The sequence below is a fragment of the Branchiostoma belcheri genome, unplaced genomic scaffold (assembly GCF_001625305.1).
Source record: "Branchiostoma belcheri isolate BF01 breed outbred unplaced genomic scaffold, Haploidv18h27 scaffold51, whole genome shotgun sequence".
Lineage (NCBI taxonomy): Eukaryota > Metazoa > Chordata > Leptocardii > Amphioxiformes > Branchiostomatidae > Branchiostoma > Branchiostoma belcheri.
In genome coordinates this window covers 2,067,110-2,088,204 of record NW_017804143.1, presented here as the reverse complement: position 1 = coordinate 2,088,204, position 21,095 = coordinate 2,067,110, and the positions used below count along the sequence as shown (strand labels likewise).

The 21,095-nt window shown below is 41.1% G+C and overlaps 1 protein-coding gene across 2 annotated transcripts; it reads left to right on the top strand.

Annotated features, from left to right (window-relative positions):
* The first annotated feature begins 3,776 nt into the window (after positions 1-3,776).
* Positions 3,777-18,143, top strand: LOC109480550 (RING finger and SPRY domain-containing protein 1-like). Of its 2 annotated transcripts, none has more exons than XM_019782773.1 (15): positions 3,777-4,008; positions 4,482-5,093; positions 7,059-7,111; positions 9,712-9,824; positions 10,273-10,399; positions 10,787-10,845; positions 11,216-11,282; positions 11,663-11,794; positions 12,466-12,581; positions 13,230-13,373; positions 13,760-13,871; positions 14,024-14,126; positions 14,832-14,984; positions 15,504-15,608; positions 16,125-18,143. In XM_019782773.1, the coding sequence occupies exons 2-15, from the start codon at positions 4,630-4,632 to the stop codon at positions 16,207-16,209; spliced, it is 1,833 nt and encodes a 610-aa protein (XP_019638332.1). In that variant the 5' UTR covers positions 3,777-4,008; positions 4,482-4,629; the 3' UTR covers positions 16,210-18,143. The 2 variants fall into 2 exon arrangements, with proteins under 2 accessions (XP_019638332.1, XP_019638334.1); XM_019782775.1 differs by having other exon boundaries at positions 15,504-15,644; positions 16,125-16,223.
* The last annotated feature ends 2,952 nt before the right edge of the window (positions 18,144-21,095 follow it).

Genomic DNA, 21,095 nt, shown 5'->3' with positions numbered 1-21,095 from the left:
TATTCTAATACCTATATATCCTTACCAGTCGGTCCCTTGTCCCCCTTTGCTCCTGGTGGGCCAGCCGGCCCCATGGCGCCCTTTTCTCCCGGGGGCCCAGCCGGCCCCATGGCGCCCTTTTCTCCTGGAGGTCCGGGGGGTCCGGCACACGCGGTAACGTTTGGCTGGTTTTCTGGAGAAAAAAAAGGATTGATCTTGAATTAAATAAAGGAACGTGCGAGGCTCACACCTTTGGATTGGAATGTATAAAAGGTGAACATCGTCAGAAATAAATTATATAAATCAGGGTCTCATTTGCAGAATCACTGAGAAAATGCTACTATAGCCTTCTTTGCTAACACTTTCATACTTGGGACAACATGTGTTATCTTGGTAGATAATACCATCAACTCATATGATTTATGCAAATGAGGACTTCCATCCCATTTCCTGTGGTGTCAACCTATACTTCTCTCTCACACACACAAAACCACAGACAAACCCACCCATAACAATACTTCTATACCGGGAAGTAAAAAAAAGAAAGGAGTACTTACCCAGAGCCTTTGCCATATTATAGACAAGCTTTTCCAAGGCGGCCTTGTCTCGTTCCAAGGCGTCAACAGTGGTGGACAGTTGGGATATGTTGTCCAGTATCAAAGTGTCAAACGTGAGGGACAGCTTGTTCATTTCCTTTAAAAAAATTAAGAAAACTTAACTTCAAAGTTTCAGAAAGAAAAGAGCTGTAACTGCCCAGTACGGTTATACTGGCTATACTGATACAGACACAGATACCTCTTTATTGATGAACATCAGAGGGGCGAGTCCCACGGAGACCAGGCTGAGCAGCACGGCGATGCCGGCGGCCAGGCAGCTGCGGTGGGACCGGATAAAGCCACAGAGACCACTGCGGCGATTTGCCTCCTTCTCATAGCTGCTGTCTGTAGAAAAACAATCATCAAAACGATAACTTAAAAAAAACGCTCATCGAGGAAGAAATCAGAAACGAAGGAGGAAAACATATTGTTTTTACTCAGTTTCTTCCTCTTCTGTTCCAAACACTAACCTTTGACCTGGCCAATGACGTTATTTGTTGACGTCTGTCACCATGGTGACTGGTGTTGGGTTACATAATGTTGCAATGGGGATCGAAATAAACAAACAAACAAACAAACAAACAAACAAACAAATTTCATGGTCTTCTCTACTCCTGTCACCATATACTCGTAATACATTTATGTGAAAGTGTTTGAGTAAAAATTAACAGGGCAGACCATGTCCGAAGGTAAACATTATGCATTTGCTTTACAAATGTTACTTTTCTAGTTGGGTATTGGTTTTGTTAATTTTGATATTGAAACCGTGGAGGGAACTGTTGCCGAGTGTTTTCATATTGCAATGTAATATTCCTTTAGAGGTGAGAGAAGAAAACCTATCAGATTGATTTTAGTTTATTTTCATTTATTTTGTCTTTTTCTCGACTCATCAACCCATTTGCTTTTCTACTGAGTTGATTCTGTGTATGTACCAATTATGCTACTCACCACCTTTGTTAAAATATACTTTCAGCTGAATGTTGTTAACATTAATGTATTACCAACGCTGGTTGGAACTCATTATTATTCATTGCAGTCTGTATTAATTTTATTGCTTATGTCTGAATGGAATGTCTGTACCGTGCGCACTATCGCCTAATCTATGTCTATATATCTACCGCCTATGTTTCATTTTGATTTGATTTGATTCTGTACCTTATGTATTATGTTTTCTTTTGTTGGTATCTTATAAGCCCATTTGGGCTGGGTGGCGTTTAGTCGCAATACACTATAATGAGCTTTCCTTCATTAATTCATAAATTCATATTTCTGTATCTGTATATGTATCTGTATACGTATCTGTATATTTCTGTATATAACAACTAGAGAAAAAATATAACATGTTTATCATAAGTGAGCTAGCGTTATATGCATTTTTGTTAAATTTGGAAAGCTGTATAAAGCTGGGAGACATGAAAAAGCCTGACTGGTGCTTCCCTGTGAGGCAGACTAGTATCGGTTCGTTAGCCGGTTTCCTTCGGTAGCCGAGAGCCTTACGCCCGCCCCGCCTATATAAATCACCTCTACGGCAGAGTTGAGGCCGAGGAGATTTGCACGGCCCTATTACTAGTACCCGTGGGCCGGCCAAACTCCCCTCGACCTCAACTCCCCTGTTTTCGGGAGGAGGCTGGAAAGAGCAGAACTTAAGCCAAATAGAGAGATAACATTCCAGGTCCGCTAGAGAGTACATTTTGCCGCACCCGTGTGCAGACCAACTCCACTGTACTGGAATGTTATCTCTCTATTTGGCCAATTTCTACTCTTTCAGCCGCCTCCCGAAGCCTGATAGAGGCTGGGGGTAGGGCTGTTGGCTACCGAAGGAAACCGGCTAACGGTCCGACACTAGTCTGGCTCCCGGGGTAGGCTGGTACGTACCTGCAGTCGTGTCGGTGTACTTCGCGTGACGCTTCACCGCCTCGGCCTCTTCGTACGTGTGCGAAGACGTTCCCTGGTCGTCTTGCACCTCGTCTGAAGACTCGTTGCCATGGCGGCCACGCCCTCCGGAGCCCCCCTGATGACCAGGTGGTGCATGGGACGGCCGCCCGCGGGTTTGGCCGGAGCCGGACCGCGGGGGAAGGCTTCGGACGGGCACTGCCTGCTCGTACATATCTGGTCTGTTCTGTGCACGCACCCAGCAAACAGTGTGTTACTGAGAAAGATGCATGAATTTTACAAAATAATACCATAACTAGTCTGAAGACGTAAGCACATTTATGCCCTTATATGAAAGAAATGGTTGGGTATCAGATGTGTAGATGGCATTTTGTTTTTCTGCCACCTACCGACTAATTATCGGGGAAGAAAAGTGATTCTAAGTTTGATGTCCACGCTTCAAAGTAATCCTTTCATAAGGAACTTCAGAAGAAGCGTTTGCTGGATTCTGGTGCGTAATTAAATAATTTTTTCTGTCATATGTGCGCAGCGTCCTTGCCATAGCTTTACTATTACACATGTATCTCTGACAGAGAAAACGGACTATTCCATGAGCACACGCATTCAAAAAAAGACGCTTCTCTCCAAACGGAGGTTTAGGCTCCGACTTATTTTTTTTACGTGTTTTTATGCGTTTTAATCGGGCTCTATTTCTGGACTTTTCTTTGGAATGTTCAATTTTGATCACTTGGGCGATTTTGGAACTTTCTATTTTTGCGTGTATGTATGTATGTATGTATGGGGGCCTGGCTACACCTCTGACCTGGCTATACCTCTGTTGCAAAGTCTGTCTTGTCCCCCCGACGACCAGTGTCGGTAATGGGACTAGCTATAGTATAGGTAGGTAGGTAGGTGTATGGGGAAGTGAAATGCTAGGCATTTGCTCGCAAGTGTTGCTTTTTTCGTTAATTACTTGCGGTCCTTTTGCAAAAGATCACAGCATTTTCAGCCACGCGACAAAACCTGTGTCTCAACAGGGTCATACAGATACGTAGGCACCTTCGTGGGTTATATGAAAGAAATGGTTGGGTATCAGATGTGTAGATGGCATTTTGTTTTTCTGCCATCTGCCGACTAATTTTCGGGGAAGAAAAGTGATTCTAAGTTTGATGTCCCCGCTTCAAAGTAATCCTTTCATAAGGAACTTCAGAAGAAGCAATTTAAAGACTTTTTCTGTCGCATTTACCACACACATTGATCAACCAGCTGCACTTCCTACATGTATCAGTAGATGTCGCTTTTGTCAGTGTTGACGAGGTGGGGTTACCTGAGGTCAAAATTCGGTACCCGGCATTCCCGTCTCCAAAATGGCCGCCGTCGGAAGGAACGGGGGAGGTGGGCGGACAAAACCGCCGCTTTCGCCGATTCCTGTGGCTTAAACTTGACCTTTACACTCGCAAAATCCTTACTAAGAATGTCAGGGAACATTTGGACTTGAAGCCGGACATCTAAGCACTGCGAGACACATGCCAGAGACCTAGAAACAGCCGGTAACACTACGGTACGTTTTTTTTTGCTTCTTCACGCTCGAAGAAAAATTATTCGTAGCCAGTCACCCGATGTTGCTGAATATTACACATCTCTCCATCCTGTCTGTTTCCCCGTAATGCCTTAGCCTTCATTCGTATTCAGTGGACATTACCCTTGAGAAAATGTGTGTTTTTCGTAAGAGGAAAAGGACGAAAATGATGACCATATCGTTTTAGGTATGGCTCCATAAAAATTTGCTAACGCTTCCGCCATATATAGAAGATATACCTTTAAAGTTTAAAGTAAACCATATAACGTTACATGTATTTAGGAACATTTTTGTTTGATTTACTGAAATTGCAACAGTTCAATACACGTGGGACACAGGCAGCTGTTGCTGGTGTTGTGTCTCACACATTCAGGAGAAACAAATTCAGGAAAGACAATACTCATTTTCACTTGCGTAAAGTGGGGAAACATTTTCTCACGTTCTTCTACTTCCAGGGGCATCCAGCAATCAGTCTTGATACCCACACCACAGACAAGGAGACGTTCTTGTGCCTTGACTGTCACAAAAAACAACAAACGAAAAAAAAATACATATTTCGTGATAGGTAGTGATGTAGTGATATGACACATCCACACTACCTTTATGATCGTGACTTCCTGGTTAGGATACCTCTTAGGAGCTGAAGTTGCACACATCTTACACCTCTTCTTGGAAAGAACCTTCCCCAACTCCTTGAGAAAGCTGCAGACCACTGGAGACTCCTCAGAACTTGATGTAAGGAACTGTAGTGCTTGTGCGTGTACTATGGGGAACGCTTGTCTGTGTCGAGACCAGGACAGTACCGCAGATGAGGGGGAACATGGAAACAACGCGTACACGAGTAACCCGCAGTCAGGATGGACTAACGCTGCGCCGGTTACTAACAACCACGCACCGGTAGTGACCGCCGCGAGTGATCAGGGCGACAACCGGGACCGGAGAAGACCGCCGAGGCGGCCGGCGCCGCAACCGCCGGTTGCGAGGGTGGTCGGGATGCGGCCGAGGAAAGTGACCATCGACGAACTTGTGATGAACACGCTGGCGGTCATACGGGAACTCGTGGACAAGTAAGTACATATAGAATACTGTTAGTGTGGTCATGTGGCGTAACCCATGGAGCATTCGACATGTGCATGCTCTTAACCCTTGTCCTGCTGGCAATTTTTTACACAATATTTTCAAATAATTTGATGCCTTAACCAGGTCATAGACCCTTGACTTTTTTTTGCCCTAACGTAGCGTAGTTACTTCCGCATTCATTGCGTTTTGCTGTGGTGTGATGCGTTGCGCAAGAAATACCCCCAAATTGTACATAGGCAGGGTGCTATATAGATAGTACTGTAAGTGCAACCAATAAATATATATATGGGTCCCGCAGGACAAGGGTATCCAAGTGTCAGAAAAATAATAAAGTCATTGAATTGATAGTACTTCTCTTCAGTAAGGCCATGTTGATTTGATTATATGGATGACATCCTCTGGGAACCCCAAAACTGATGCGCGCGTGCGAATAAAAAAAAAGTTTTGCAAAAAAAAAAAAGTTGCTTTCACTATGAAATCTACGTGGTCAAGAAGGTGGAACAAACGGCACAGAATATGTTATGGCGAATAATCTACTCTTCGAATTCATTTCTTTACATTTTTGTCCTTTTTCCTTTGATTTTGGCATTCTATGACATTGGTATCGTTTCTAAATGTTTTCCTTGCAACTTATGGTATATTTTTGCTCATTTAGCAACTGTTTTGCACGATTTACAGTATGGTTGAAAACTTTTTTTTTTTTTGGAAACGGCCGAAAATTCATGCGCGCGCGGATGTCATCCATATAATCAAATCAACATGGCCTAATAGAACATATTAGTTTTTGCTGAGTCAGACATTCTATGTTACTTATTTTATCTTATATGGTGCACCCCCCAAAATTTTTGTGCACCCAAAAAAATGAATTTCAAGCCCTGATAAGTGTGATGGGTTCTTTCATTCCAGCCCAAACATATATATGACCTAACGTCATGCATCTATTGTGGATGCTCTTCCAGAAAGCACCATATGCTCCAGTATTGATTTGTGGTGTACTGTCCACCTAACTCAGCACTAAGGCTAGCGCTCTTGATAACTGGACAGGTCATAAAAGACATGCTGTAGAATTAAGGACTTCCTATCTACCTACCTAGTCCCATTAAGGACTAGGCCTAGAAAAACAATTTGGTGTTTCTGGTTAGACCCTAGCAAAAACCTGCTCGCTGAAGCCTTTTTTTGGGTTGATCATTGGCAAGGCCATGAAAATGAAATATTTGATCTGACAAAGAAGACTTATCAAAATGTATTATGAATGAATGACAACCTTTATTGCACATTTTTGCCACACTGGGCTAAGTACTAGTACAGGTCAAAACAAAACATGATAAACACATTGAACAGATATGTGCAAAATAAACTAGCTATCATTAGATAAATTCAACTTCTCCCTGCTTTTCAGTTATTGCTAAAGAACAGATTTTACAAGCAAAATTTTGCTGTTTTCTCATTGATGTTTTCGTTTTTTTTATCAGCATGTGTTGTGTAAGGTATGCTGCCCCAAAAGAGTACTATTAGTGCCGTCAGTCAGTTTGGATATTTGATACAGAGTCAGTCATTGGCCTGTATGATCTCAGCTGCCCATGTCAACCACAGGTCAAGTGTTGATGACAAAATTTATCGCCAAATGTTATTTTGTTGGCCACAACCCTCTGTTCGCACCCAAGAGCTGAATTCCACCAACCAACCACACTCGTAGGGTGTCATATTTTGGCACCTTGTGTTCCTTAATAGCATTTAGTTGCAATGGTGTACTAAAAATGTGAGAAAACTGACTACAAAAACCTACTTTTTGTATGGTCCTAATGATACATAATTGTGGCTTAATGTTACATAATGTTACTTAATGTTACTGTAAGAAACTAGTATCATATACCATCGCCACAAGTCAAAACAAAAATGAAACAAAACAAACATTCTGACTTTTAAGTTTTTGTGGTTTGTTGTTCTTCCAGTGAACAAGAGCCGCCGTATGCCATGTTGGCCCTTCACGACATCGCAGAGAAAGGTAACAATTTTTTTATGTTATTATTGGGTGTGGTAGCTACGCTCTCCTTGTAGCCAAGGGCTGAATTGTGAGGAGCTTACAATTAGTGGGGCTAAATCACAAGGGTGTAACCTGCAGTAACTCAGCCGACCTCTATACGACCCTAGCTAGGTGCGGCCATACGACTGTAAGGTTTGAATCACTCACACCCCAGAAAGGACCCCTACTTTCGATAAATATGGTATGTTCTTTAACGTGCATGGGGTGTGGCTCTCCCCAAACACAGGAACTCCATTTCACTTAATTTCTGCCCGAGGGATGCCCCTATTTGAAGCTAGGTACTCATTTTCACCTATGAAGAGTGAAGTGAGGAATTTTTCCTGGACTGAAACCGTAAACACTATATTAACTTGCCTAGGCCTAACTTCATTTGCTTCTGTCTTTTACCCATGTGTTTTACAGCAACCCTACATCTCTCAAACTGTAAACCTTAAATGAACTCATCTATATGCAAGAGAAGAGATGAGTGTAAGGCCCAGGGAAAAAATGTTGTGTTTCCAGTTACCAGACTGAACCTAGAAAAAAAGTCTCTTTTTTTTGGTTGGCAAGGACGTAAAATTTCAACCTAACAATAACATCTTATCATGAGCCATAGAAATTTATTGACTCTTTTTCTGACATGTTTTCCTTTCAACAGAAACCCTGATATAAACGCAGGATGTCTAATAAACATTGTGCTTCTTTCTGCAGTTTACTAAATACTTGTAGACTTCTATCAAAATACTATATATGTACATGTACTATATTTGTGTAATTGAAATATGATGTTGAAAAAAAACATCTGTGTCCATAATATCACCAGGGTCCATAATATCACCATCTTGAGAAACAGTGTGCTTTGAGATATTTTTACTGCAACATACTTTTGGTATGCACTCCTTCACACCTCAAATGTACATACCTAGGGTATGTTGCAGTAAAAATATCTTTAAGCACACTATTTCTCAAGGTGGCGATATTATGGACCCTGGTGATATTATGGACACAGATGTTAATGCATGTGATTTTGAGTTAATATTTTTAAACTGCATTTCTTGGAGCACAAAAAAAGAGAATCCCTACGTGCTAACCCTAATTTTTCTTGACTGGAATCAGGAACAGCACTTTAATTTTCCTAGACCTTGCCTCAGTAAACCTGGTAGTACAAATCACTTGCTACAAATTATTAACTTAGTACGCCTTATAGCGCAAATCACTCACTACAACAACAAAGCGACCGTACAATATGTACAAATTATCCCATCGCTCAACTGTGAAATAACTCTTTTGTGGCAAAAACGACAAGAAACATTTGAAAAATGATCCAATCTATCAATGTGTTTCCCTTTGTGACTATGTCCCTTGCTGTAGACTGTCAAATTTCATTCAAGGCCATCTAATGTAATTAAGTTTCAGCCTTGGATGGTGCCCGACTTACCGGGTCAATGTCAAATCCCCATGTGTAGCTGTATTAGCAAATATGAAACATCGATTTGGCAATGCCCTACTGAAAAAAAACACTACACAACGGGATAAATTACAGAGATAATTTCCGAACGTTTCGAGTGACACCCACCACTCTTCTTCAGCGACACTAATGAACTAACAGAGAAAATGACAAGAATTCTGTTAGTGATGCTGAAGAAGAGTGGTGGGTGTCAGTCGAAACGTCCGGAAATTATCTCTGTAATTTATCCAGTGGTAGACTTTGAATTTCCTATGAGCATTGTTTACCTGGATGCCTAATACAAATGTATTAATATCTATATATGATGCGCAGGGAAAGTCAGTGATTTAGAAGATGAGTCACGTCCTGCTGACTTATCGCTAATTTATCTGTCTAAGGATAAGTGTCTCTTCTATATTTCATGGCCCAAGTTTGGCCCTCTAGAATCATGTTGTTGTTTCCTATCACCATCTGCATCACCCATAGTTACATTTGCCTGGTACATTTCCATAAAAGTTTGGCCTACTACAATATTTAAACAAGAAAACAGCTTTATGTACTGGGAAAATGTGCTAATTCTTGGAACTCGCAAGCTGTGTTCAGTATATTCCTTTTCATTTGGAATCTGGCAAGAGATTTTTGTTTGCAGTCATAGAAAATTCAAACTCTACTACTACTGGACAAATTACGGAGCTCGAGATAAATTCCAAACGATTAGAGTGACATCCACCACTCTTTTTCACTCAAAAGGTACGGAATTTATCTCCATAATTTATCCAGTAGTAGAGTTTGAATTTCCTATGAGTATTGTTTACCTGGATGTCTAACCTTCACCAACTGTATTTCTGTTTTTTTGTAATCACATGTAATCACAAGACGTGGTGACGGCACACTCAAGTTTTTTCAACTTATATTAATGCCACCACCAACACGGGACAATACAATACTCATTTTCACCTGAGTGAAGTGAGGAAAGTCATGTACACAAGATCGGTGGCACGTCAGGACACGAACCCGGGACCTCTTGGTTCCAAGTCGAGCACTCTGCCGCTACGCCACACGACTATTTCTGTTTGTAGGTTGAACTTCCCGAATGTATGTTAATGTTTGTTTGTTTATTTGTTTGTTTGTGTAGAGGCAGGCTGGCTGAGTGTTGTCCACTCCTTGATTAATGTGATCCCCATGGATGACCCCCTGGGCCCAGCGGTCATCATTCTGCTGTTGGACGAATGTCCACTCCCAACCAAGGTAGGGTCTGTGCTGTATTAATAACTATAGAAAGGTAACATTGGCAAAGCAAATGCATTATGTGTTATCTCGCTTAAACTTTGACTTTGGCTACTACTTCTGCTACTAAACTTTCACTTTGACTACTATTCCTGCTACTTAACTACTGCTCTGTTTATTCTTACTCAGTTACACTGTTTATTCATACATATCGTGACCAGCTTAAGCTTCTCCAACTCTGTCCTGCAACTTGCTACATAATGTAACTCAATACCACAGGGTGTCAGCTACAGCACCAGTTATCATGACAGCCAACTACATTTTCTGTATAATATCTTTAATTTGTAAGTGACTGAGTCATAAACGTCATTAACATCATTTGGCAAAGGTATGAGATTGTGGAACTCCTAGCTTGTGCTAAAATCCAAATTTGTAGCCACTTTTCACTTCTGTGACTTTACATCCACAGGAGTCTATACTGAAGTTGTCATCTAGCCTGAGTCTTTGCAAGAGGATATCCAGACTGGGTCTGCAGCATCCAGCCCGACACAGGAACATAGCGGCAGTGCTGGGCTGTATAGCCGAGAAACTGGCAGGTACGGACACCACCTTGCAACTGTTGTTGGTATTGCAGCCCATGACAAAGTATGATTTGGGAAGTACGTCGGCAGAATGTTCTGCACCTGTGCAAAACCCGAAATGTATTGTGTGCATAGTACTTTGGCAGAACGTCTCACATAAGGTCGTATTCACACATAAGGTTAACACTCTGTCTGTAGTTTCCAAATGTTATGTCAGAAAAAATATTTGTCTGCAACAGGCAAAATTCTGATGCAACATTGACCAAACATCCAATGAAAACCGTGAAAAATCTGGGTTTTGCGCAGGCTCAATACGTTCTGCCAATGTGCTGATTTGGGAGTGTTTGGAGTCCTAAGGAAGCTCTCATAGGGAATTTGATGACTCTGTTGTGTATTTTTCAGGTCCAAATAGTGTAAGCTTGCTGACCGAGGGAAACTTGGAATACCTTCTAGCAAATCTGGTGAGTAATGAATAAATCAAATACACTTGTGATAGTTCAGAGTTTAACTTTTCTGACAACAAAACATTTAATATAAACGAGAAAGGTAACATTTGCAAAGCAAATGCATAATGTTTACCTTCGCAAGGTCGGTTTGCTTTGTTAATTCTTACTCAAACACATTCATATATATGGTGGACAGGAGTCTAAATTCCTCCTGGTATAAAATTGCAACATGATGTAACCCAACACTAGTTACCATGGTGACAGACGCCTGGTTCAGGTCATTGACCTTATTTGTTTGGAGAAGAAGAAACATAAACAACATCTTTTCCTTCGGTTAACATAATTAGAAACGATGACCAATGTTTCCTTCTTATAACCCCTACAGGACCCTCAGTGTCATCCTGCAGTCATCTTACACTCCATAATAGCATTAGAAAAGTTTTCACAAACCAGTAAGTAAACCGGAATATTTTGTGTGCACGAAACTTACTAGGATTGTTCTTAGTCCTTTTGATATTTACCTTTACCAAGAAGGCTATGTTGTTGGGAATGTGTGAGCATATGAACATTGTGTGTGTGTGTGGTGTGTAGTGTGTGCATCTGTGTGTGTGTCTGTGTGTGTGTGTGTGTGTGTGAGCATGTGTGTGTGTGTGTGTGTGTGTGTGTGTGTGTGTGTGTGTGTGTGTGTGAGTGTGTGTGTGTGTCTGTGTGTGTGTGTGAGCCTGTGTGTGTGTGAGTGTGTGTGTGAGCATGTGTGTGTGTGAGTGTGTGTGTGTGTGTTACCATCAAAATGTCCCGAGTATGCAAATGATTTTTTCTCCCATGTACCCAGGCGAGAACAAGGCAATTGTAGCAAAAACTGGCGTGACGGGCCACCTGATCATCCTGGAGAAATGGGTCAACGACCCCAAGTTCCTAAGGAGACAAGTGGGCTTCTGTGCGCAGTGGTGCCTAGACAATCTCTGTAAGCCACCTGTCAATCATTCTCAGTCAACCAATCACATTCATGCACAGTTAACCAATCAAAATCATTCTCAGTTAACCAATCATAATCATGCTCAGTTAACCAATCAAAATCATTCTCAGTTAACCAATCATAATCATGCTCAGTTAACCAATCAAAATCATTCTCAGTTAACCAATCATAATCATGCTCAGTTAACCAATCAAAATCATTCTCAGTTAATATGCCCACTTAACCAATCACATTCATGTCTGTAAATTCAATCAACTGTACATGTAGTAAAATCATTAGCCTGTGTGATAGTTATATACAACATATTCAAATCCCAGAGTACATAACTTGTGATTATGTTCTTCTGAAGGCATGCTGTTGGTATGCTCAGATTTCAAATTAGGATACTAAATAGGATACAGGTTTTTTTTTTACACAACAGGAGTTACATATACAATACAGGAGTTTTCTTTTACACAACCAAGATAGTTTACCTTGCTAACGTTTCGGTGTCTATCAGACAACTTCCTCAGAGCTTCTGACTGGAGTTCTGCTTCTCGCCGCTATTTGTAGCCGATGTAAGAACACTCCTGTATCCTATACGTTACCAACCTGATGAAACTATTTTCGGAAGTTATGGTACTGTAGTTTTGAAAACAATGTGCATTTTCTATATGCAGTTTTGAAGGATGGGAGAACACTTACATACGAGAGTGCAGACTTAAAAGGCATCAATGTACTACTGAACAGCAACGACACCAGCGAATATCTCAAAATATCACCACACGGTTTAGAGGTAAGAGCGCGAAGGGACACTCTCATTTTCCTAATTTATACTTCATCTACACGTAGGATCACTAGCATTTAATATCATTTATGACATAACGTAAGGAAGTGATATCATGTTGTCTGCATGTCATTTTTCAAGTCTGTAAACTACTGATATAGTCTGTCTTGAAAATGCCCCCCCCCCCATAAAAAGTTGATTTTGATTGTAGTTATTTAATATATATAGGAAAAACTATAAGTTCGTCTATACATCTCAAGAAGAGAGAAGAAGCATTTAGTGAAACACATCCATAGTTTCCCTGTTACTCTCCTGTTACTATCTTACTGTATCAGGCCCCAATGGGGCATGAATATGCAACAAAATTCATTGTCATTGTTGTTGCTATATCAATCTCCAGGCACGAAGTGACGCCTCGTCCTTTGAGAGTGTACGCTGTACGTTCTGTGTGTTTAAAAGTTTAAAGTAAACCATGCAGTATAGTTTAGGAACATTTCTTTACGTTCTTCTACTTCCAGAGACATCCAGCAATCGGTCTAGATACCCACATCACAGACTGTCACAAAAAGAAAAAAAAATAGACACATATTTCAAACTAAAACTAGATTTTTTTGTATGAATATGCAGTAAAATTCATTGTTCTTGTTATATCTCCAGGCACGGAGTGACGCGTCATCCTTTGAGAGTGTACGCTGCACATTCTGTGTAGACGCCGGGGTCTGGTACTATGAGGTGTTGGTCGTCACCGCAGGAGTCATGCAGATCGGCTGGGCCACCAAGGACAGCAAGTTCCTCAACCATGTAAGGAGCAGGGACAATTTGGTTATGCCCCTGTCACATATTCATGAATTCGGTCTCCCGAACGTTAGCCGAGCGCCCGCCAACCATGGTTATGAGTCGGCTGGCGTTCGGCAAATTCGGCTACGGTTCGGCTGTGCCAGCCGAATGTTTCAAAATCTTTAAAACATTTGTGAAATGTTCAGGAGGTTTGATCATAGTTGGCTGTTTTTTGACCGTAACTCAAAACAACAACCATTCTGGAGTAAGTCAGCAGTGTTCGGGGATCAAATTTGGCTCCAATTTAACTAAATTCAACTCATTAGGCATGGCCTAAATATGGTCAGAGTGCTCCCAAACACCAGCTGACCGTTTATGTTTGTAACAGCTTGTTTGTGTGTGAATTTCAGGAAGGATACGGCATCGGTGATGATGAGTTTTCCTGTGCATACGACGGCTGTAGGCAACTCATCTGGTACAACGCAAAATCTCGCCCTCACGCACACGAAGCCTGGAAGGAAGGTCGGTACTAGTGTTAATTTTTTTCAGGGTCCATCCTTAAAATCTTGTTCATTACATGCTTCTTTTTGAGTCAAATTCTAATTTCTCTTTTTCAGCTACTCTGACCCATGCAATGGTTTTTACAATTTTTGATATTGTTTTGATTCTTATAGGTGATGTTTTGGGGTTCCTGCTAGACTTGGACAACAAACAGATCGTTTTCTCTCTCAATGGGAACAACCTAGATCCAGAGAGGGATGTCTTCAAATCAGCTAGGTAGGTGCAGTACAAAATCATTCTGCCAGGGGGCAGCCATGCCCTAAAATATCACCTCATCCCTGTAGAAAAAGACTGCTTTAATCTTTCCTTTTTTTCCACGTTCTATATGTGAATGAAATAAGTTGCCTGCCCAGGTTATACAGGCACAGTCAGTACAGGCCTTTAGGGCTTCCTTGCCATAAGGTCCCCCCCCCCCTCAGTGATACACCTTGCAGGGTTGTTGGAGAGTAAAGAAGATGAAGATGATAAAAACACTGAAAACAGGTCAGAAATAAGCTGAAGCCCAAACCTCTGCTTGTACATGTAGATTACCCTGTGTGTGCAGCACACTGTCTGGCATTGAAGGCATCCAATACGATTTCAGGGCATCAAAGCTGGAAATATTCTGAATAAGGCGATCTGTATGATACTGACACATACTGATTCACATTAGCACATTTGAATCAGTATTTCATACTTTAGGCATTTAAAACTGCAGAAACAAGCCCCAAGATTAGTCCTTTATTTTCTGGGTGGTACACTAAAAATCAATCCAGGTCCTCCCAGTAACTGTTTTTCGTCAGAATTTGGGGCATTTTTGCTCCATGAATGCCATTATACATTGGGACTGTGTTGTTTCAACTTTTAGTATGTAGACAAATGACTAGAATATTTACTTTGAAAAATCGTGTTTCCAAGCCCTAACAACTGTTTGAATTCCAGGTCGGGTTTCTTTGCTGCTGCCAGCTTCATGTCCTTCCAGCAGTGCATTTTTAACTTCGGTGCTGAAGACTTCAGGTACCCGCCGCCCCTGAACTTCAGCAAGTTCAACGACCACGCAGAGCTGTCCAACGAAGACAAGGTCATCTTACCAAGGTCGGCACGATAGCTTGTCATTTGTGTGTCTTAAGATGTAGAAAATATAGAATACTACACAGTGTATCATTGTGTGATGCAAACAGTAGCATGTTCGGCTCAGACCCAAGGGGTCCCGGGTTCGAATTTTGTCATGCCACCGATCTTGTGCCCTCGGAAAAGGCACTTAACATGACTTTCCTCACTTCACTCAGGTGTCAATGAGTACATAGCTTCGGTTAGGGACGTTTTTTGGATAGGATGGAGGTCCCGTGTTTGGGGAGAGCCACACCCCACGCATGTTAAGAACCCACCGCACTTATCAAAAATAGTAGGGGTCCTTCCTGGTGTGAGTGGTTCAAACCCTACAGTTCGGTCATACGTAGCTTGTACTTACATGTACAAAACTGTTTGTTTCATGACCGGTAAACCACCTTTTTAGGCGTAACACACCAAACAAAAGGCATCGCACATGTCATAAGAGTGTCTTATTTACATCAAAATGGTATAACCTGATATGGTGTTGGTTCCTTCCTGCAGGCATAAGAAGATGGCCCTGCTGCGAGAGCTGAGCTTCAAGGAAAACTGCTGCAATCTCTGCTTCGACAACCAGGCAGACACAGAACTCAGGCCATGTGGGCACAGGTAAGCAGACACAGAACTCAGGCCATGTGGGCACAGGTAGGCACGGCTAGCTGCAGTACCCAGTACTTTCAACAGGGGGCAGGACTGACTCAGCCAACAAGTGGCCAAAGTTTCTGTTTTACATTCTGATCATTATGTTCAAAGGGACTTAGAGGCACCCAATGCAATTTCAGGGCAGCAAAACTGGAAATACTCTGAATAAGGCAATCTGTATAATACTGACACATGCTGTTTCATATTAGCACATTTGAATCAGTATTTCATTCTTTGGGCATTTAACAGAAACAAGTGCCAAGATGAGTCCTTTATTTTCTGGGTGGTACCCTTAAAATCAACCCAGGTCCTTCAGGTAATCGTTTTTCGTCAGAATTTTGAGCATTTCTGCTCCATGAATGTCAATATACTTTAGTACTCAGGACAAAAAAATTGTTAGAATCTAATTTGCATAAATGGGAAACTACATTAGCTGATATATGTCGGGTGTGTTTTAACCAGTGGCTTTCCTATGTTCACCAGGGATCTCTGTATGACCTGTGCGATCCAGATCGAGTCTTGTCCGATCTGCCGGGAACCCATCCAGCAAAGGGTAGAGGTCACGTAGCGAAGCCCACACTATGCTGCCCAATGCGTCTCAATCCAGTGCCTGCCAAGATTAATCACCGCTGACAATTTGCTGACCTAATCTGCATGGTGTGTGTGCCTGCTTTCTTTTGCATGTCCTGTGCATTTTAATAAATGAATCTGTTGAATTGATTCATATTTTACAGCACCTTTAATAGCAATGACCGAAATTGTCATACTTGTAAACTTAGCACAGTACATGATTAGCCAGTGTTATACAATTTCTTGCTGTCACAAGATTGTGCCTCCTCACTGAGAGACACCTCTAACTCGAGAGAACCATTCCCATTCCTAGCCCTTGTCCTGCTGGCATATTTTTCACAATATTTTTCAACAATTTCAAGTCTTAATCAGGTCATATAGACCCCCAACTTTTTTTGCCCTCCGGTGATGTAGTTACTCCCGCATTTGTTGCGGTGCAGTGTGATGCATTGCAAGAGAAATACCCCGAAATTGTACCTATACAGAGTGCTATATAGGTGGTACCGTATGTGCAAAACAACAATTGTTGGGCTCCACAGGACAAGGGCTAGAAGTACAACATGTACCAAAACCAAGCATATACTGTATTCTCTTCACAACCTTTTAGACAACAATGCATAAATGTTGTTAGTGGGAAAAAGGATACAGTACTTGTAAAAGGATACAGTACTTGTTACATAAGGCTTACAGTATTGAGTAAAACAATCTTTCACAGTAGTTGTTAAGTGAAGAGTACCTGTTTGCATTCTAAGCAAGACTTCACTGAAATTCCAGCTTTTTTGCCAGTATTCAAAGATACATACACGTATGGTTAAATTTGTAATTTATGTACCATAATGGGTTTGTCGCTCATGTCTGCATAATAGTTTTAAGCAATGTTTGTAGTTGAAGAACAACAGTTATATTCTGTTGTCATCACTCAGTGTCATCTGCACAATGGGAACAAATTTCTCTCTCTTTGATAGCTTACATATACATGTATATAATGTTAACAACAACAGTCTACCTAGCATACATTTAGTGCAAGACAACCAGTCAGAATATGTCATTTTCATGTCTTTCACGTCACATCACTTTAAAGTAAAGATGGCAAAGTAGATCACGTTTTATACACTAGTGAAGATTTTATCGGAGTCGAATAAAACAACTTTCAATGCTGAAGCACTTTTAGGCACAGAATGTTCTGGCGTTGCACTGCGGCCTTACAAAAAATCCCTGAATACCTGTGTTAATTCGGCTGTCAAGTCCAAAATCTGTATGTATATCCCCATTGTATTTCAGGCTTCTTTTTCCACAAGATTTGGACTAGCTTCCTTTTTTACTTCAGCCAGAGATCAAGCAAGCAATAATGTTGTGATTTAATAGTAAGAACAAATTTAAAGGTGGTACTTTTGCAGCCATTTTGTTGCACAGGGAATTTGGAAATGTAACGATGGCTTTGATTGGATCTGGCGTCTGCCATGCAGACATGCCAACCAATGAAACACGTTTTTCCATGCGAGGCAGTTTGAAGGGCAGGAACAAACGTCAGTGTGTGGCATACCGCTTTGTACTGCATTGTATAGACTGTCTATCTATGCAGTGTATTGTAATACATGTATTTAACAGTTGGGGGGTTCTTAGAACAGGTATTGCCTTGTTGAAATGTTACAGCTACAAACTTTTTGTAGCTATTTTGTCTACTGTTACTGTACAAGATTTCTGAGCATGGTAAATTTCAACTTGTCAAACTTTCTGCTGCTTGCATTGGTGTCACCACTGTTCATCTACCCGATAATGTACACTATAATGTTATATGGGCAAGTTTGTGTGCTGCTACCCTGCCTACAAATATATGCATGACAGAAATGTCCAACTCCAGATTATAACAACTGTACATAGTAAACCTTCCACTGTGTACAGTCAGTTTTGTGTAAATAAAGAGGAATTTACTGCAATGCATTGGAACTGTAGTCTTTGTGTGTGGATGGTGTTCAGCACCAAGGACAGGTGTGTTTACCTGTGTGGATGGTGTTCAGCACCAAGGACAGGTGTGTTTGCCTGTTGTTCAGCACCAAGGACAGGTGTGTTTGCCTGTGTGAGGATGGCATTCAGCACCAAGGACAGGTGTGTTTGCCTGTGTGGTGTTCAGCACCAAAGACAGGTATGTAACCTGTTTGGATGTTGTTCAGCACCAAGGACAGGTGTGTTTTCCTATGAATAGATGGCATTCAGCACCAAGGACAGGTGTGTTTACCTGTGTATGGATGGCATTCAGCACCAAGGACAGTCACACCAAACCCACAACTTACTGCTTTCATGCTGTTTTATTGAAAAATAACAATAATTACATACATCGTGACATTTACATGTACAGCTTCATCACTACATCTCCAACTACTACAGATACACAGGCTCTTTTTACCATATGTGCTTGTGCAATTGTACAGAAATTTGGCAATGTTTTTTTCTCTTCACGTCTACTATAATATACACATACACATACAAAGGTTGGAAATTCTCCCTTATGGTCATCAAGTGAACCGGCGAAAAAAATGTCTCTCTTTTCATATCAAACTCTTTCAGTGTGATTTTTCATAATTCCAACACTGATGAGTACAGTCTTGAGTATGTATGGAAATGTTCGATGAAACACACACACTGAGTACTCGAACGCGCCAATGTACGACTAAATGGTGAATCTGTGTGAGGATGGGTTTAATCTAAAGACAGACCATTTTTAGTGTCTGAATATTGCTGCCTACACTTTAGAAAGGTATCTCCTGGTAAACCACTGGACCAGCAGTAATCAACCAACACTACTACTAGCACAGCTTCTACGACACTTAACAAAGTTTGATGTGATTTTTTTTCTACCAATTTTGTTCCCATCGAAACCATTTTTTTTCTCCTCACCGGTTGAGAACTCATCACAACATCAAAATCTGCTACTTTCTCAACTTCACAGGGCATTAGGACATATATATAGATATAAAGGCAGCTTTTTTGTAAATGTAGGTATCAACAATGGGTATCTGGCAACAATTTATATTCCTGAATAGCACAACTAATTGTACGACATCCTTGAATTGACAGGACTTTTGGTTCGGTCACAGAGCTAATCTTGTAGCCTGTGACAAAACAGAACCACATCAGAGCTCCATCGAGTATGATATCTATTATAGACAGAAGCAAGATGAGTTACTCCTCTTGCCCTTTCCACGAGCACTCACAAGCACATGTATTAGGTACATCCAATGGCAGAAACTATCGACCATAGAGTCTCACTTGGCAAGTCTTCTAGTATTGAACACCAGTAGACACAAATCTCCAGTGTTCTAGTAAAGTTCGAATACAATACCAGACCAATAGGGCTACTTAAGTCTGTGTCGGTACCAGCTTTACCTTTTGCTGGGACATTGGAACTTTACCTTCAATTAATTTTTAAGTCTATGTCTGCTACTACAGTTGTACATCTTGCATGTTGCAGAGACTTCTTTGAAATCAGCCGGTAAAATCTGTACATCCTGACTCGCCTTTTTAGCTGTGCAAATGCAAGAATTAGTCACGATTAAGAATTTCCTATGTCTTCTCCGTCCGCGAAGTAACTAACTCCATGGACAACTGCAACATCTGAACACAATACGCGTTCGCCCTAAAACATCTTACACTTGAGCATTGATTTCAGTAGTGTCAGTGTTTAGTACATACAGTTGTTAGCAGTACAAGAAATCGAGTACACACACCTAAATGACTCTTATGTTATTGCAGAGACAACAATCATTAAACCTCATACATTGCCTTCTTTTACCCCTCCAAGCACCGGAGATATCCGAAACTGTTAAATATATATATTACTCTTCTGCAGTAGACACAAATAAAGAAAATAGTTGTAATATATGTACATACAGTGGGATAAATAAGTATTATGTACTTTGCCCAACACTAGTTTGAGCTGGTTGTGCCCTAGGAATACACAGTTTACATTTATACAGGTGCTTTCCACAAGGTTTGGTCCAGTGTTCGGTTAACAGCACCAAAATAACACTTTTATCTATCATAGGGTAAGTTTTAGTTTAAGACAAAAGCACTGTGACAAAGAGACTGTACGAAACAAGTTGAGAAGAGCGTTAACTTTGCCACAGAAAACTAACAATGCAGTATGAACTAGCTGGTGTTGTGAACAATCATACACTTTTGAAGGTACACATTCAAACGTGCTTCTAGCTGGAACAATGGTGTGCAGAGCAACCTTATATTATACCTCTCTATCTCAAGAAACAATTTTGTCAGGATCACAACAATACTCCAGTAGTGTTGCACTTGACAATGATTCTACATCTAAAATATCAGGTGACTGTTGAAAACTATAGCCAGTGAGAAGTCTGTATGGCATATCTGAGATCATGTAGCGTCCATTCTGGGTGAGAAAATAAGGATTGTCTTCGCTACTACAACTTTCGCATGTGACCTGTGCAACTGCCATGCACAACAAGGGAAATGATGTCAAGTACAAGGGTTTGGACTGGGTATCAAACAGACCAAACGAGCTTTGCTGGCCTTTTCTATTCTGGGGCAAATTTGATGTCACTTTCTTTTCCGCAATTTCACAGGTGGTTGTTTAGCAAGTTAATACCTTGTTTCTGAAAACAACCAACTCCCAAGAAAGAAAAACTCTGTCTTGCTGTGGTCTACCTGCAATTGTCACAATCTAGCTGTTCTGTGCACTAACCACATCTTATGAGACTTTGAACAGCTGAGACTTAGACACAAGGGAACCGGCAATGTACAATGTGGTCACATACATCAGCACAGGACAACTTGTAGTACTTTTGCTTCCATTCCAAAACCACGTGTCCACTGGCTATAGTGTAGCAGTTCAAACGGACACGTCTCAAGCAATCC

Excerpts from the sequence above, each read along its gene's own strand:
- LOC109480550 (XM_019782773.1), top strand. The coding sequence starts at position 4,630 with ATGATCGTGACTTCCTGGTTAGGATACCTCTTAGGAGCTGAAGTTGCA. Across the intron at positions 9,825-10,272 it reads AATGTCCACTCCCAACCAAG|GAGTCTATACTGAAGTTGTC; the intron begins GTAGGGTCTGTG and ends TTACATCCACAG. Across the intron at positions 14,127-14,831 it reads GATGTCTTCAAATCAGCTAG|GTCGGGTTTCTTTGCTGCTG; the intron begins GTAGGTGCAGTA and ends TTTGAATTCCAG.